This window comes from Cervus elaphus, chromosome 9 (assembly GCF_910594005.1).
Source record: "Cervus elaphus chromosome 9, mCerEla1.1, whole genome shotgun sequence".
Classification (NCBI taxonomy): Eukaryota; Metazoa; Chordata; class Mammalia; order Artiodactyla; family Cervidae; genus Cervus; species Cervus elaphus.
This window is the reverse complement of record NC_057823.1, coordinates 8,650,090-8,666,387: the sequence shown is the minus strand read 5'-3', so window position 1 is coordinate 8,666,387 and position 16,298 is coordinate 8,650,090. Positions and strand designations below refer to the sequence as shown.

Here is a 16,298-nt window from a genome sequence, read left to right as displayed (position 1 = left end):
TTTTGTAACAGCCACTCTTTGAGCTTTGTATACCTACGTGAATGACAGTGGGTCCCGTAGGCGGGCTGTGTGTGTGGCAGTTCCCACCCGTGCTGGGTGTGGGCAGCTCTGCGGGGGCGATGCACCCAGTGTGACTGCCTGTAGCTTTATGGGGCTATGAGTAGTTGCTCCAGCAGCCATGCGGACTCACGAGTCCTGTGTCGGCGACTGTAGCCGCAACTAAGTGTGTGGCTGTGTTCCTGTGTACAATTTGGGCTTATCTGGACGCTGCGTGTGTAGCAGCTATCAGCTGTGTCCTGTTGTTCGCCCCCGAGTGGCAGTCCCCACTCGCGCCCTGAGAGTGTGTAGCCCCGCGCCCCTTCCCCCCGCGGCGGCCACTGCGCGTGCGCGCCCGGCCCACGGTCCCGGCGGCGGGACCCACCCGCGCTCCCGCCATCGCCCTTTTAAGAGCGGCGCCCGCGGGCGACGGGGTGGCGGAGGGCGGGGGCGCGCGCGGCAGGAGGAGGGGGCGCGCGCTTCCCGGAACAGCCCGCGCTGAGGGAAGAGAGGAAGAAAATAAAACCCGCGGCCAGAGCCAAAGCTGGAGCTGCCGCCGCCGCCGTCTGGAGCTCCCCCGCGCGGACAATGCCCGCGATGCCCGCACGGGGCTCAGGGCGGTGAGGCCCGGGGCGCGGGGTAGCTATGGCGACAGGGAGCGCGGCCCGCGGCGCCGCCTGACAGGTGTGGGGCCCCGGCGGCGGCGGCGGCAGTGCGGAGCAGCATGTACGCCAAGGGGGGTAAGGGCTCGGCCGTGCCCTCCGACAGCCAGGCACGAGAGAAGTGAGTCGGTGGGTCGAGACCGCGGGAGCCGGGGGCGGGGCTCGGTGGCCGCGCCGCTTCCGTGGGCCCTAATGCCGGCGGGCATCGCGTGGGGCACGTGGGTGAGGGTCTGAGCGAGATTTGTGGGGGCACGCCAGACCAGAGGGGCTCAGGCAGTCGCGAGCTAAGTGAGAGCGCGGTAGAACCGAGGGGCATGAGAGGTTTAAGGGGTCGCGAGATTTGAGGGGACACGCGAGATCCGAGAGGTCGTGAGAGTAGAAGGGGAGCGGGAGACCCGAAGGGTGCGAGATTTGCGGAGGCGCGCGAGATCCGAGGGGTACTAAAGGGTCGCGAGACCTCCCCGACGTCGAGACTTGGGTGTGCGAGGTTGCCACCGGTGTGCGCGCTCGCGATTCGTGCCTCTGGGGGAAGTTTCCCGGGCAGGCGAGACTGGCCACTCTGCTGCCCGCCCCCTACTCCGCTCCTTGGTGAAAGCTTGAGAGATGGGAGAAGGGCCTGAGGGGCGGCGGGCCCACCCCCGCAAGACCACCTGTCCAGCGGGGCCTGGCGCAGCTGGGTGGGGCCCTTGGGGAAGCCGCAGGGCTCACAGTCTTGGGGCGCCCACTTGTTCTGGGCATGGCGCCGGGCTTTGGGTCGCAGATGCGTTCAGGCTGGTAGACGGACAGGTACCTAACTCTCAGACTCTGCGATGAGGGGCTGGGGGCGCTCAGAGCTTCTTGGAGTGGGGTGGCAGCTGAGCTGCTGCGCCTGCCTCCTGGCACTGCTACTTACCTGGGGTGTGACTTTGGGTGAGTGAGTACCGCCTCCTAAGCTCACTCTTTATCCTGAGAAATGCAGACGTAATAACAGTTCCGCTTCTTAGGTTTAGGGAGCATTTGAAAAGTGCTAGGACCTGTGACTGTCAAAGCAAGGGCACCCAATGGTGGTTTGTGATATTGTTATAGTGCCAGGGAAAAAGGAAGGCTTGCGATGGCTGATTTGCAGGATCGTAGAAATCAAGCCACCTAGTGTGGGACACCAGCTGCTGGAGACGTTAGGAGACTGTGTTCTCAGGGAGAGGTCCCATGAGGACTCTTCAAGGTATAGAGCAGGAGTGAGGATTTGAAAGTCTGGGCAGTGAAAAGGAGCCCTAAACATGGGCTCTCTCCTGTCCTGTGTTTTCTGCCTGGGCTGACATTGGGACCCTTTCCCGCCCCCACCGGGACCTTCAGCTGTCCCTGTCACCTTCATCCCCTTATTTAAAGATTTACTTACTTATTTTATTTTTTGGCTGTGGTGGGTCTTCGTTGCTGCCCACCAGCTTTCTATAGCTGTGGAAAGCAGGGGCTACTCTTCAGCGTAGCGTGCAGGCTTTTCATCTCTTACAGCTCGGCAACTGTTTCTCTCTTGGCTGAGGACAAGCGAAGCTCGAGGGCTCAGTAGTCACGGCTCTTGGGCTCCAGAGTGCTGGCTCGGTAGTTGCGATGCACCACTTAGTTGCTCCACAGCATGTGGGATCTTCCCAGACTAGGGATCAGACCGGGGTCCCTTGCGTTGCAAGGTGGATTCTTCAGCACTGAACCACCAGGGAAGCCCTCATCTCCTTATCTAAAAAGATCTGAAACCAATGACCAAATGCAAGCACTAGTTAGTTCTTGGTGCGAGGTGCTCTTGGGGCCTCCCTGTAAGCTGGAGCGTTTTTCATTTACAGGAGAGGCTGTGTCTTCCTGCAGGCAGCCTACTCAGACCCTACCTCCCCCTCGCCCACCCTGCCTTCCCTCCCCTGTATTCCCTGCAGCCTGCAGTCACCACTGTGTGCTGTGAACCCCCAAGGGCAGGGACCCACCATCTGTGTACCCAGCAGACTCTTAAGTCCATTGTTAGGACAGGCTGGCCCAGACCTCGTTCTGAGATGGGGAGCCAGACGGGGCTCAGGACAGGGGCCAAAGAAGGAAGGAGGAGAACGGCAGGAGGAGACAGGAAGGTGAGATCAGGGAGAAAAGAACAGGCCTGGAGAGTTAAGGACCTGAGCAGTGGAACCCCCTTCACCCAATTACACAGAGGAGGAAACAAAGGCCCAGAGACAGAAGTGGCTCAGTTGGAGGTGGCCTGTGAGAGGCGCTCTACCTGCAGCCTCTCCCCCAGCCCTGGTGAGAATCCTGCAAGGCTGACTGTCCGCATTTCAGATGGGACACCAAACCAGGCTCAGAGCTTCCAGTCTGCCTCTCTAGTGTATCAGCCCCACACTTCGAAGAGCTCTCCTGTGCCCCTGAACCTGAGTTTTTGATGGGGTCCTTCCTATCTAAAGCCCAGCATCCCCATCAGTGAAGCGGATGCTACCATCTGCTGTTTTCCTAAGTTTTTTTTTGCAGCAGCAGAACCTCGTCTCCAAGCCAGCACTTCTGCTGGACCCTCCTGACAAGAAATGGCTGAGGGTAGGATAGCTCTGGCCAAAAATGATGGAGGGGGACCGAGAACTCAGATAACCCCCTCTTCCAACTCTGGCCAAGAACTGAGGCTGGATTCAAAGACTCAGAATCTCCCCTGGGTTGTCCAGTGGGGTTGAAACTCAACTCCAAAGCCCTCCACCCCAGCTCAAACCTTTTTTTTTTTTTTTAAATTTGTTTATTTTTAATTGAAGAATAATTACTTTACAAAATTGGTTTGATTTCTGCCACACATCAACGTGAAATAGTCATAGGTATACATGTGTCCCCTCCTCTTGACCCTCCTTCCCACCTCCCACCCCATCCCACCCCTCTAGGTTGTTGCAGAGCCCAGGTTGAGTTCCCTGAGTCACACGGAAAATTCCCATTGGCTGTCTATTTTACATGTGGTACAAACCTGTTTCTTCCCTTCTATTATCTCCATGGCCATCCCCTAAGCTGCCACAGTCAGCTTTGTTCCAGATAACTGTGCCTGCCTCCCCCAGGTTTCCTGGCCCTCCACCCCCCCCCCCCCCCCCCGCAGACCCCCAATAAGCCCCATTCCACAAAGGAGCTGGAGCGTACTTTAAAAGACAAACCTCTCCAGCCCACATGGCATCCCCCCACCCTGGGTACCAGCCCCAGCTCTTTGGCCCGACCTCACCCCAGGGCCTTTGCACTTGCTGTGCCCATAGTAAACGGCTCTTCCTCTAGATCCTCTAGATCTTCCACATAGCTGGTCCCTCCCATCCCTCACCACCACCCACTTTTCCACTTACTTTCTTAATTGCACAGCACCAGATCCCCCCACCAGCTTGTGCGGTAACTCACCTACCTCTTAGCTAGGATGTGGGCTTCTTCTGGGCCAGCACCTGCCTTCCTGACCACTACACCCTAAGACCCAGCCCAGCACATGTCTGAACAAGCAGACCATTCCCCCCGGGACAGTGGTAGCCCCCAGACCTCAGCCAGGGTACAAGGATGGCTGGAGATGTGCCAGGATCCCGAGGAGTGGGGTGGTCAGACACCTCCTGCTTCCAACCTGGGCAGAAGACAGGTGTCAATTTTAAAAAGTCTTCCTGCTTAAGGGTGCTTGGAAATGGAGCCCACCCTCACAACTGCGCAGCTAGATAAGAGGGGGCCAGAACGACAGTCATCTGTCTAGCATCTTCTGGCCAGAAGAATCTCTCCTCCAAAATGACCCCAAGGCTGGGTAGAGAATGGACACTGATTGTGCTCTTGGGGCTCCAGGCACACAGTGGCGACTCTAGGGTCCAGAGAATACAGGGGAGGGAAGGCCGGGTGGGCAAGAGGGAGGTGGGGTCTGAATGGGCTGCCTGCAGGAAGACACAGCCTCTCCTCCTGTAAATGATGAACATCAACCTACAGGGAGGTCCCCGGAGCACTTCCCACCCAGAACTAACGAGCACTTGCGTTTGGTCATTGGTTTCAGGTCTTTTTAAATAAGGAGATGAAGGTGACAGGGACGGCTGAAGGTCCCTGTGTCCGCTTGGCATCCTTCCCCCCTTCCAGCCTCAGAGGCTCTGCTGTCCTAAATTGGGGGGCGGCATCTAAACATTGGCTTCGGGGACACCTTGTGTGCTGCCAGGTGGGTGTAGAATAGTCCCATAAATGACATCTGTGGCCAGTGTCGCCGGGCATCTTGTGTGTTTTTCCACCAGAGTTGGTTCTGATACAAGCACATCACCTCAGGTGGTTCGTCCGTTTTCCCAGTGGACAAGGGAATGACCGTCCCTTGTGTCTGTCCCGTCCCTAGCTGGGTGTCCAGGTGTGGCCCTGGGCACCCTTGTTGGAGGGGAGCTCGTGGGTAAGAGGTTCTTGAGAGAGGCTGAGTGGAGCCAGCCACACAGGGAGCCTTCTGGGAAGGCAGTAGCTGGGGGCGGATGCTGGGATGGAGTTTATGAGTGGGGGGGTCGTTCCTTTGGCTGCTGGGTGGGGGGAAGGCCGTAACATGAAGGCTGGTGAGGAGGGTGGCTCTGGAGAGCTGAAGGCCTGGCCCTGTGGGTGGTGGAGAGGAGGCAGGAAACATGTGGGCGAGAGAGTCCCTGAGGGGCGTAGGTGGGGCTGGCAGTGGATGAGCTGAGGGTGGAGGGCTGACGTAAGGCCTGGAGTGGAGGGCTTCTCCCAGCCCCCAGCGCACACGCCTCCAGGGGCTCTAGGGGGAGGGAGAGCTGAGCAGGGAGCCCTGTTACCTTGATTCTTGGCCAGTTACGGTAACTCCTGATAATGAAGGTGGCATTGCGGAGTTTCCGTCTGGGAGGCCCCGGCACCCCATCCTGCCCCTACTTACCATGCGCAGCTGCAGGGAGGCCGGCGGGCACTTCTCCCCGTAAGCACCCTGGGTCCAGGCACCCCGCATGCTCCAGGTCACCAGTCCTTCTGGAGGGGGGCCCTCCAGTGCACCCCCTGCTCCCTCCCGTCTCCTGCCCTCCTGCAGCGGGGATCCCCTCGGATGGACGGGCTCTTCATTCTGTAGGTCATCTGCTGACCAGGGCTGGGGCAGGACCGGGATTTGGACCCACTCAGGGCCTGGACAGGGGCCCCCAAGCCAGAAGCGCCCCAGAGGGGAGAGCTCTGGAGGTGCCCAAACCACCAGCCCAGGCTTCAGGCAAACAAAACTGCTCCCAATTCTCTGAGACTTGTTCCAGATAAAAATGAAAAGTACTAGCATGTAAGGTTTTTGGTTTCAGCAAAACTGAAAACCTTCTCTGGCTTCTCTATGCTCTGGGGATAAAACCCCAAATCTTTAACATCAGAATAGTAGGTGCTTACCTTCTGCAGTGCTTCCCCGACATCCCCAGGGGGTTCAGGATCCATTCCTCCAGACGGCTGAGGGCCCAGTGCCAGGTAAGCTCAAGAGTGAGATGAAGTCCCTGCCCGCCCAAAGCGACATTCAGTGGGGGCTGCAGACAGTAAGCGGAGAGCCTGGTGTCAAACGGAGATAAATAAAATGATGGGGGCGAGGGGAGACTGGAGCAGGGCTGGGGTTAGAAGTGATGAAGACGTCTCTTACAGGTGACAGTGGGGCCATGAGGGTCTCTAGCTGAAGTGCCCCGAGCAGGGAAACAGCCTGTGCAAAGGCCCTGGGGTGGAAAGGTAGTGAGTGGTTAGTGTGTGGCGGGGAGAGGGGAGTAGAGGAGGGTCTGCGTGCGGAGTGCTGGTGGGGAAGGAAGGAAGCAGCCTTTGTTGAAGTCCAGGTAAGTGATGGCGGCAGCCTGGACCCAGAGTGTGCTGAGGAAGGCGGGGAGAAGGCTCAGGATGAGGAGAGAGGGCTTTTTCCTTAAGTTCTTTCCCCTAAATTTGGTAAAATGTAGTGATCCCTGGAGGATAGCTGGGTGGGTCTCCACACTTACACCGCACACTTGTGTGTTCAGACCACCCAGGTTGGGGAACAGGAGGGGAAGGGGAGGAGAAGAAGCTGGGGTGGGGCTGGGCCTTTAAGATACCAAGTGGGCAGTGGACACTGAGTTCTGAGCAAGCCTGTGGGCAGCTGCAGCAGTCAGTCATCCAAGCAGGAGGGGAGGCCACCCAGGGAGAGAGGAGGAGAGCAGGCGGGCGTGGGTTCCCAGACCTGTGTCCTAGGTCACTTGCCACCCGAGGGTGGAGGGTGAGAGGTGATGGAGGACGACACGGTGGGCTGGCGGCCTGACCCCTTGGTGGGAGCCAGCATGTTCTTCAGAGGACTCCAGAGCCCTGAGGAGAGCTTCTGCCCTTGGTGGGGGTGGGGGGTCTGCAGCCCCCCCTGCTTGCCTTCTGGGGCAGCCTACCCGGGCCCCCCTCCCCGGCTCTGTCTTACTCCCTGTCTCTGGGTGTCTCATCCCCCGGCCTTTCCTGCTCTCTGCACTGCCCCCCAACGTGACTGGGTCCAGGTGGACCTCCCACCGCCTCTCTCTTTGCCTGCAAGGTGAGGAAGTGAGCTGGCGGGAGCTGCTCAGGTCTGCTCTGGCCCCATCAGCTTTGTGTGTTCATTCTTGTACTGATGGGCTTGGACCAGGCGGATGCAACTGGGCGGATGCAGACCACTGGTGAAGGCTCAGGAGGCCTCTAGAAGGCCAGGGGGCTCTGCGAGTGAGTTGGACAGACGAGCACTGAGGCCGAAGGGTGAGGAAGATCGCTGGGCCTGAGAAAGGAGGATGCTGAAGACTGTTGGGTGCGATGTTGGAACCTGAGGTTGCCTGGGCCTTGAGGAGCTACTGAAAGGAGTGTGATGACAAGGCGGGGGACCTTGGCTAGTCTTGGGGGAAACCACAAATCCCACCTCTCAGTGCCCCGCTTCTGTCCTTCCCGCGGCTGTCACAGTTTGGGGTATAATGCAAGCTGTGGACATACCTTGCCCTGGGACAGCTGCCCACCCTGACTCCCTAATAGCCCCCCTTGTCCTCCTGTGGCATGCATTGCCTTCCAGCCCACCAGATCACTTACGTTCTCCTTCGTATTGTTGCTCCTCCATCTCTCCCCGCAAGCTGGTAGCCTCTGGGAGGACACGAGTCTGTGGTGGTCACTACTCAGGGAGGCGCTGCGTGAATGAGTGTTGAATGAATGAAGGGATGGATGGGTGAAGAAAGGAAGAAGGTCCAGTACAAGGGCAGAAGCCGTGGGGCTGGGGCCAGGACAGAAGGACCTTGCTGCGGTCTGGAGCCTGGGTGGTCTGCTGAAGGGGCTGGGATGGGAGGATTGAGCAGCCTGGCTGGGAAGAGCTAGAGAAAACGGGCCTGAGTCAAAGCAAGGTTGTTTTAAGATGGGGCTGTCAGCCAGAGGAGGGCGGCCAGAGGAGGGGGCAGGAAGCTGGAAGGGCCTCCAGCTTTCACCAGAGCAACCTCAGGCCGGCCCTCGGGGAGCCTGCAGTCTCGGACCCAGACTCCCCTCAGCCCATCTGGGGCCTGGTTGGGCAGTAGGAGGACCCTGGGGTGCCCCGAGGGGCTGGGATGGTAGAGGGTGACTGGGTGAGCCCAGCGGGTGGGGCGTTGTCCCTCTGCTGGCTGGTGTGGCAGACAGACGGGGTGGGGGGGGGGGGTGGCAGAGGCCAGGGATGGAAAGGCCTGGAAGGCAGTATGGATGGTCTGGCTTCCTTGTGTGGCCCGTGAGTGGTACTGCTGGTTGGAGCGTGGCCCATGCTCTTGGCCTGGGCAGTGGCCGAGCCGGTGTGTCCGTGGGTGCTGGGCGCGTGGGCAGCTGAGTGGCACTGTTGGCCCTGCCTCCTGTCCCCCAGAGTCTCCTAGGGGGCTGGCACGGGTGTGTCATAGCCACCACTGGTGGGTGCACACTGACCCTAGAGAAGGACGGGGGTCCCGGGGGCCTGGAGGAGGAAGACCTCAGGTCAGAGAGTCGCTCTCTTTTCTCGGCAGCTGAGACTGGGCACGCACGAGGTACTGGGCCCTGACCACGTGGACCAGGGTGTCTGCCAGGAGGCCCACCCAGAGCGCGATCTGGGATGGAGCCCAGGAGCCCCTTCTCCTAGCAGAGGGCCTCTGAGGTCTCGGGATTGGTGGGACAGGCCCCGGACTTGGTCCATCGGAGGGGTGTTGAACGGAACAGATTTTGACCTGGAAGTGGGTCTGGGGACTCCAGGGGCCTGCAGGCTGGGTGTTGATGTGGAGGTGGTCAGGCTGAGCAACTGGCATGGAGGCCGTCTATCTCTTCTGAGGAGCGGGGGAGCTGGGACAGCGGGGGGACCAGTGAAGGGGAGGGAGTGAGGCTGGCGGGAGGGGGCACAGGGAGGGGCCTTCTCCACCTTCCCACCAGGAAGGCAGGCACTTGGCCTGAGAGCCCCTCCCGGGCACCCTTGGGGCGGGACACTGAGTCTGGCCCAGGCCTCTGACCGGCCCTACCTGACCGCCTGCAGGTTGGCGTTGTACGTGTATGAGTACCTGCTACACGTCGGTGCCCAGAAGTCAGCCCAGACCTTTCTGTCTGAGGTAAGCTGGCCCTGTCCCCAGCCAGGCAGGGACCCCCCACACCAGACCCTTCCTTAGCCCCCGCACCCTGGGGCCTCCCTACCCCTTTTTATCAGGTCTCCTGTGGTAGGGTCAGGTCACGCCCTGGAAGCTGAGGGCTGGGCTGGGGCTGGGCCTGCAGATGGGCATCCTGGCATCTGTCCATCCATCTGAGGATCTGCCTCCCGCTTCTCCGCGGGCTCCTCATCAAGCTGCCCCCCTCCTGGCTCCCCGGCTCTGACCCACTGGTTTCCTGCCCCAGTGTTCCCTGGGCCCCCAGGCTGGGCTGGCGCTGCCTCTCGGGAGGGGAGGGGGTCAGACAGAGACGGGCAGCGAGCGCCTCACCTTCTTTCCTCTCCCCTGCAGATCCGCTGGGAGAAGAACATTACGCTGGGGGAGCCCCCGGGCTTCCTGCATTCCTGGTGGTGGTGCGTGCGAGGCGGTGCGGGCGGGCCTTGGAGGGGGCCTGGGTGGGGGCGCGTGGGGAAACCATCTCCCCCCCTGCCGCCCACAGCGTGTTCTGGGACTTGTACTGTGCAGCGCCCGACCGCAGAGAGGCGTGTGAGCACTCGAGCGAAGCCAAGGCTTTCCAGGACTACGTGAGTCCCCGCCCCCGGGGTTGGGACCAGGGCTGGGCGTGGGCAGGGGCCTGTGCTCTTGAGGGGGCTCCAGTGGGCAAGTCGGCCGGGCTGTGGGGTTTGACCTGAGAGTGTGGCTTTTGTGGGGGGAGTCCTCCACTGCACCCAGCTCCTGCGGGTCCCCATAAGCCCGAGACCCTCCGGAGGCCAGCCCCTCCTTTGCTTCCCCTCGTGTGAACCCCGTGTGGAACCCGACAGACCGAACCCCAGTTCCTGCCTCCCTGGCTGCCTGCCTCTTTGTGTGCAGGGTGGGGCTGGCCGTCCCCCACGCTTTCCCCCTCCCCCCTAGCCTTCTGAGGTGGGGGCCCAGGCAGGGGTGCACCCTTGCGTTGGAGAGGCCTGGCTTGGCAGACCTCCCAGCCTTGCTCGGCGACTGGGGCTGCTCACTTCGCCTCTTGGGCCTCGGGTTTCGGTGCAAGTTGAGGGGGAGTCAGTGTCGTTCAGAGCAGAGGCTGGGTAACAGGAGGGGGCCCACGTGGGAGGTGTTGGCCGGCTCCTGCCTTTACCCTCTTCCTCCCGGCTTGTGGGGCTTGCTCACCCAGCCCCGCAGAGAGACTCCCCCTGCCCTCCCCCTCCCCTCTGCAGCGGCCGTTCACGCCCTGAGCCCTCCGCTCCGCTGTGCCCCTGGGGCGGGGTGCCTCTCAGGGCCTGCCCTCCACCTCCCTCTCTGCAGTTAGCGGGAGGCCCACACCGGGCACCGCCTCCCGACAGAGGCCGCCCCCCAGTACAGAAGGGCCAGGGTGCAGTCCGAAAAGGCCGGGTTTCACCGTGTCCCCGAAGACGCCCCGGGCACGCTGTATGCGCTCTTATGGGGGGGGGCGGTCACTGCTGTTCACCCCCATCAGGTTCCACTGGTCATGTTGTGGTCCGGCCAGAACGGGGGTAACAGACGTGTCTGGAGCTGTGTGCGCATGTGACTCGGCGTGGGTCCGACTCCCTCGCCCCAGTGCACCCCACTCCTCCCTGTGCCTTTCCGGGGTCCCTGGGGGCTCTGTTCCTCCTCCCGGCTGAGCAGCCCGCCCTTCCCTCTCCGCCCCGGCTTCGTCCCCGCCCCCACGTCTCCGGGGGAGGGAAGAGTGCGCGGTCTCCCAGGAGTGAGCGCGCTTCCTGGAGCAGGCTGGTTACCATGGCATCAGGGCGCGTCAAGGGAGGGGGGCGGCGCCCCGGCCGCGGCCCGGCTCCGGGGTGACAGGGTCCCTGTGTCAGCAGACTGAAGCCGGCTGCATGTTCTGCCCCACCTCCGCACTTACTGGAGGTGGGGTGAGGAGCGTCCTGCCGCCTCCCCCTCGCAGTCGGGGCGCCCTCCTCCCTCCTCCCTCCCAGCCCCCAGCTTCTGAGGAGGGCTCAGTCAGCGCCTCTGGGCTGGGGGCCGACCTCGGCGTCTCCAGGAAACGGGAGCGCGCCCAGCCTGTCGTCATGACAACGCGGGCCCGGCTGGTGCCTCCGGATGGATGATTGACGTGGGGGGTCCAGCTCAGGTCACCCACCGGGAAGGGTAGGCCCGACCCATACCCCCCGGATTAACCTTCAAGGCCTAGACTTGGGGAGCCCCATCTTTTCCCCACCCCCACACCTCAAGGTCTGGAAAGCCAGCCACCCGCACCGCCAGCCACCTTCACCGACCAGGAAATGCTCTGGCGCCGCCTGCCACGGCTCAAAAGCGGGGGAGGGGGGGGGGGGTGCGGGCTGCCCTCCCTGTGGGCTGGGGAGGGTGGACAGACCCAGGGCCCAGAGCTGTTCCCCTCCGGCCAGGGAGAGACTTGAGTCAAGGGGCCTCAAGAGAAGCGCTCCCCTCAGTGCCTGCAGCGTCCTCCCCCTTGCCTGTCCTTTGATGTATCTCCTCTGCCCTGAAGACTAGGCCTCTTTCTACCCCCTCCCCCTGCTCTTTGGGCCCCAAAGGCAGACAAGCCTGGGACTTGGAACCAGCCAGAGGAAGTGGCCTGTCAGCCTGTCCCCCTGCCAACTCTGGGCCTGCCACCAGCATCTCCACCCTTGGCAGACACCAGAACTCCCCTCTCAGACACCGGGTCTTGTCCCCTCCTCCATCTGAAGAGAGACTGGGGGCCTGGAGAGGCACTGGGGAGTGCTGCTCTTCCTTCCCCCTCCTTCCTGTACCGTTGCTGGTTGCTCCCAGAAGGAACTCTCCAAGCTGCCTACTGATGTTTGCTGTTGATTTGAGGGGTCTTGGGGTCCCAGCTAAGCTGCCTTGCCAGCCAGAAGGATCCAGGGCTGGTTGGGATGGGCCGGGAGGGGGCGTCTGTGCCCCCACCCATCTGAAGTTGGATTCAGACCAAAAGAACAAGCCTGTGCTAGAAGGATGAAGCACACACTGGAGTTCCGGGCAGACCCCTAGAATCCTCAGGGTGGACTCACCAGGGGCTGGCGTCCCTGGCCGCCTCCCTAGTCTGGGGTCTCCGCAGGTCGGGGCCCTGATCACCTGTGGGTCATGAGTGCAGCACAGAGGCAGAGCCCTTGCTTAGAGCCACTCAGCATATGGGGCTGCTAAGCCTGGGGGGGACAAGGACTCTGCTCAATGTTAGCCCCCCTGCCCAATCCTTCCGTGCTTGAGTAGTTAGATGGCTTGGGTTCCTTGTTCTGTGGGGCTGGCTGTTTGGGGAGAAGAGAAAAAACTGCTTCAGAAAGTGACCGGACTTGGGTCTTGCCATCTCTCCCGCTCCTGCAGAGCGCTGCAGCGGCCCCCAGCCCGGTGATGGGGAGCATGGCCCCCAATGATGCAATGGCATCAGGCCCCATGGCACCCGGCTTCTTCCAGGTACAGCCAGGGCTGGGACCCCCTGTCTGCCTGGGTGGGCAGTGACAGGGTGGGTATATACTGTGCCGTCTCTGGTAGGGCCAGAGAGAGGGGTGGAGCTGCCTGGGCCCCAGTGCCAAGGAGGGCGGGGGCTCTGCGCTAGGACTGCTCGAGTGTCAGAGTGCCTGGTGCCGCAAAGCTTGGCTCTCTGAGCCAGGGGTCCTGCCCATAACCCTACCTTTAGGGTCCACACCCGGCCCCTCCCCCGCCACATCCCGCAGAGGGGGCTATCTGGCCCCTTCTGCCTCCACGGCGTCCCCGCCCCTGCCCTGCCAGGCTCAGCAGAGCCACAGGAAACCGTGGAACTTCGGGTGACCTCGCTCCTCCCAACCAGCCTGGTTCTGTCCTCCTAGGGCCCCCCCGGCTCCCAGCCTTCCCCCCACAACCCAAACGCCCCCATGATGGGGCCTCATGTTCAGGTAAGGACTTGTAACGCCCCGCCCCTTTGCACACGCACACCCCTCCCCAGGGCCCCTGGGCGAGTACCACTGAGCTAGGCACCCGGGCACCGCGGGCTGAAGTATGCCGGCTGGTGCTGGAGTAAGGCTGGGGGCCCGGCGGCAGCAGGAACCGGGTAGCTTTGAGGGCTGAGCAGGTGGGGGGAGGTGCTGACCCCTGGCCCACCTCTTCCAGCCCTTCATGTCACCGCGGTTCCCAGGGGGCCCCCGGCCCACCCTGCGGATGCCGAGTCAGGTGAGAGGGGGATGTGGGGAGGGGGGGCAGGAGTTGGGCCGGGGTGGGGGCACCCCACTCAGTGCTGCCACTCCCCATCCGCAGCCTCCGGTGGGCCTCCCCGGTTCCCAGCCCCTCCTCCCTGGCACCATGGAGCCCTCCCCGCGAGCTCAGGGTGAGTAGGGAAGCTCCAGCTGCTGTCCCCTCACCAGCCAACCAGGATCCCAGAACGCGTCACAGCGCGTGTCCACGCGGGGAAATGGGCCAGACCTGAGCCCACTCTTCCTTCTGCCCCCAGGGCATTCGAGCATGGGCCCCATGCAGAGGGTGACGCCTCCCCGGGGCATGGCTGGCGTTGGGCCCCAGGTAAGGGCCGGCCCGGGTGACGGGAGCTTCAGGGGCTGCCCCGCTAAGCCTGCACTCACGCGCCCCTTTGCCTTCGCAGAGCTACGGAGGTGGCATGCGGCCCCCACCCAACTCTCTTGCTGGCCCCGGCTTGCCCACCATGAACATGTAAGGCCCTCAGGGACTCCTAGGAGCGAGCCCAGGCGGGCAGCTCCCCACTTCACGGGCTGGGGGCACTGAGGCAGACCCCACACAGCAGTCCCTGGCACTGCTGACTTCTCTGCTGGGTGGGGAAGCTCAGGCTCAAAGACCAGTTAGCCATGACTGGCTTGGGATTTGAAGGCCGGCCTGGAATCTACGTGGCCAACAGCTGCTGCTCTGAGGGCACCTGCGGCGGAGTGGGTGTCAGGGAGTGTGTGCTGGGGGTCAGGGTACCACCGGGCTGAGACCCCGGGTCCACCACTGTCTCTTCTAGGGGCCCCGGAGTGCGCGGCCCGTGGGCCAGCCCCAGTGGCAACTCGGTGAGTATCCGGGAGGGGTGTGGGGTGATTAAAAGGCGGGGTGGTGGAGTGGGCGGACTGCTCACAGCTGCCCCTCTCCCCAGATCCCCTACTCCTCCTCCTCCCCCGGCAGCTACTCGGTGAGTGGGGCCTAAGCTGGGACACCTGGGACCTGAGCGCAAGGGTTGTGGGGTGACACATTGGGGGGGGGGACTTTCTCACCGTCTGTGCCTCCCTCTGTGTGCAGGGACCCCCAGGAGGAGGTGGGCCCCCTGGAACCCCCATCATGCCTAGCCCTGGAGGTACGACAGCCTGAACGGGGCGTAGGGAGGGCTGTGCTTGGTGGGGGAAGCCCCTCTGACATCCCGCCCCCTCGTATGCGGTCTCAGACTCCACCAACTCTAGCGAGAACATGTACACCATCATGAACCCCATCGGGCCGGGCGCCGGCAGGTCTAACGTAAGCAGGGCTGGCGGGGGGCGGGGCGGGGTGGTGGTTGATTGGGGGCGGGGAGCCGGTGGCCCGAGGCCCAGGCTGTTTCTCTGCCTGCAGTTCCCGCTTGGCCCTGGTCCGGAGGGCCCCATGGCCGCCATGAGCGCGATGGAGCCTCACCACGTGAACGGATCCCTGGGTGAGTGGGCGTCCGGGGACGCCGACACCCACACACCCGCCCCCGCCCCGCTGCTCCGCGAGCCTCGTGCGCCCCCTGGCGGCCTCCTTCAGCCCGTCCGCCTCTGTGTGCTGGGCGGGCATTGAAGGCGCCTCTGCTTCTCTGGGCTGCTGAGTGACCGGCTGAGCTGGGGGAGGGTCCAGCAACGAAACCATAGGGCGGCCCGGCCGCCAGCTCTGACGCCCGCCCCGTTCAGGGCCCTCCCAATGGGCTGGGCCGCGGGAGGGGACGCGGCCGTCGCGGGGGGGGGGCGGGGGGCGGAGTTTGCGGAGGGGTCGGGGGAGCGGACTTGGCGGCGCCGGCGCGTCTGAGCCGCGTGTCCGCCGTCTGTCGGTCCACAGGCTCGGGCGATCTGGACGGGTTGCCGAAGGTGAGGGGGCGGCGCTCCGGGGGGGGGGGGCGGGGCTCCGGGGGCGGCCAGGTGGGAGAAGCAGAGACCCGGCGGGGCCGCGCGGCCGGTGTTCGCGCTGACCGCGGCCGCCCCCAGAGCTCCCCCGGCGCCGTGGCCGGCCTGAGCAACACCCCGGGTACCCCGCGGGACGACGGCGAGATGGCGGCCGCCGGGACCTTCCTGCACCCGTTCCCGAGCGAAAGCGTAAGCGACTGCGTCGACTCCCCCCCCGCGGCGGCGTCGGGCCGGAGGGGCCTGGCGGGCAGACCCCGGCGGGGCGGCCGGGGGGCCAGAGCAAGACCGTGACCGCGGCGGGCCAGGTGGGGGGGCGGCCGCGGCATCCTTCCCTTTCTCCTCCTTTCCCCTCCCCCCGGCCCGCCCCGTCTCACCACCCTGTCCACATCCCACCCCCAGCCCTGGGACCCGCGGCTTCCCCACGTACCGCCACCTGATCCTGTCCTCTCCCCCTGTCCACACCTCCCTGTCCCCCATTCCCCCCGGGGGGCGGGTCCCAGCCTAGTCCGGAACTGAGCCGGCCCCCGCGCGCCACCCCCTCGTCTTTCCGCAGTACTCCCCCGGGATGACCATGAGCGTGTGATGGGGCCGCAGACCCTTGCCCACTGCCGGCCTCGGCTTCTGCCCAGCGCCCCTGCCCGGGGCCAAGGTCCAGGGGCTCGGGTGGTCCGCAGGGTGAGGGTCTGAGGTCACACCGCGGGCAGCTGGACTCCCAGTCAAGGCTTGGATGGCTGGGAGGCCCCGCACCAAGGACTTATTCATTTTATATATATATATAAAAAATCAAACACACAAGGACCTCAGAGACGTTCTTTCCTGTTTGGGCCCTTCCCGTCATTTCTATTTTGTCCTGGGTGGGGGGCGCTCCTTGAAGGACCTTCCTTTCCCCTGGACAGCAGGGGTGGGCCCCATCAATAAATGTAACTTGATTTTGGTTTTTGGTATGTGGTCTCAAATTTCTTCTTTGCCTTGCAGCAGCCACACCCTACTTATTAGCCTAGCCTTCAAGGGTTGTGGTTAGGCAGAGCCGCCCGCTCCTACCCCCTCCTCCCAAGGGGGGGCGGGGGCGGTTCTGG

General features: G+C 63.2%; 1 protein-coding gene across 14 annotated transcripts; it reads left to right on the top strand.

The window, feature by feature from the left end:
* Positions 1-458: 458 nt before the first annotated feature.
* SSBP4 (single stranded DNA binding protein 4) lies at positions 459-16,166 on the top strand. Of its 14 annotated transcripts, XM_043910938.1 has the most exons (18): positions 472-819; positions 9,088-9,160; positions 9,545-9,606; positions 9,693-9,777; positions 12,500-12,589; positions 12,982-13,047; positions 13,262-13,321; positions 13,406-13,475; positions 13,599-13,666; positions 13,746-13,813; positions 14,121-14,166; positions 14,250-14,285; positions 14,393-14,447; positions 14,535-14,605; positions 14,699-14,777; positions 15,158-15,186; positions 15,304-15,411; positions 15,776-16,166. In XM_043910938.1, the coding sequence occupies exons 1-18, from the start codon at positions 761-763 to the stop codon at positions 15,803-15,805; spliced, it is 1,155 nt and encodes a 384-aa protein (XP_043766873.1). In that variant the 5' UTR covers positions 472-760; the 3' UTR covers positions 15,806-16,166. The 14 variants fall into 14 exon arrangements, with proteins under 14 accessions (XP_043766878.1, XP_043766877.1, XP_043766875.1 ...); XM_043910943.1 differs by lacking the exon at positions 15,776-16,166 and having other exon boundaries at positions 459-656; positions 9,719-9,777; positions 15,304-15,769; XM_043910942.1 differs by lacking the exon at positions 15,776-16,166 and having other exon boundaries at positions 459-827; positions 9,719-9,777; positions 15,304-15,769.
* Positions 16,167-16,298: the final 132 nt, after the last annotated feature.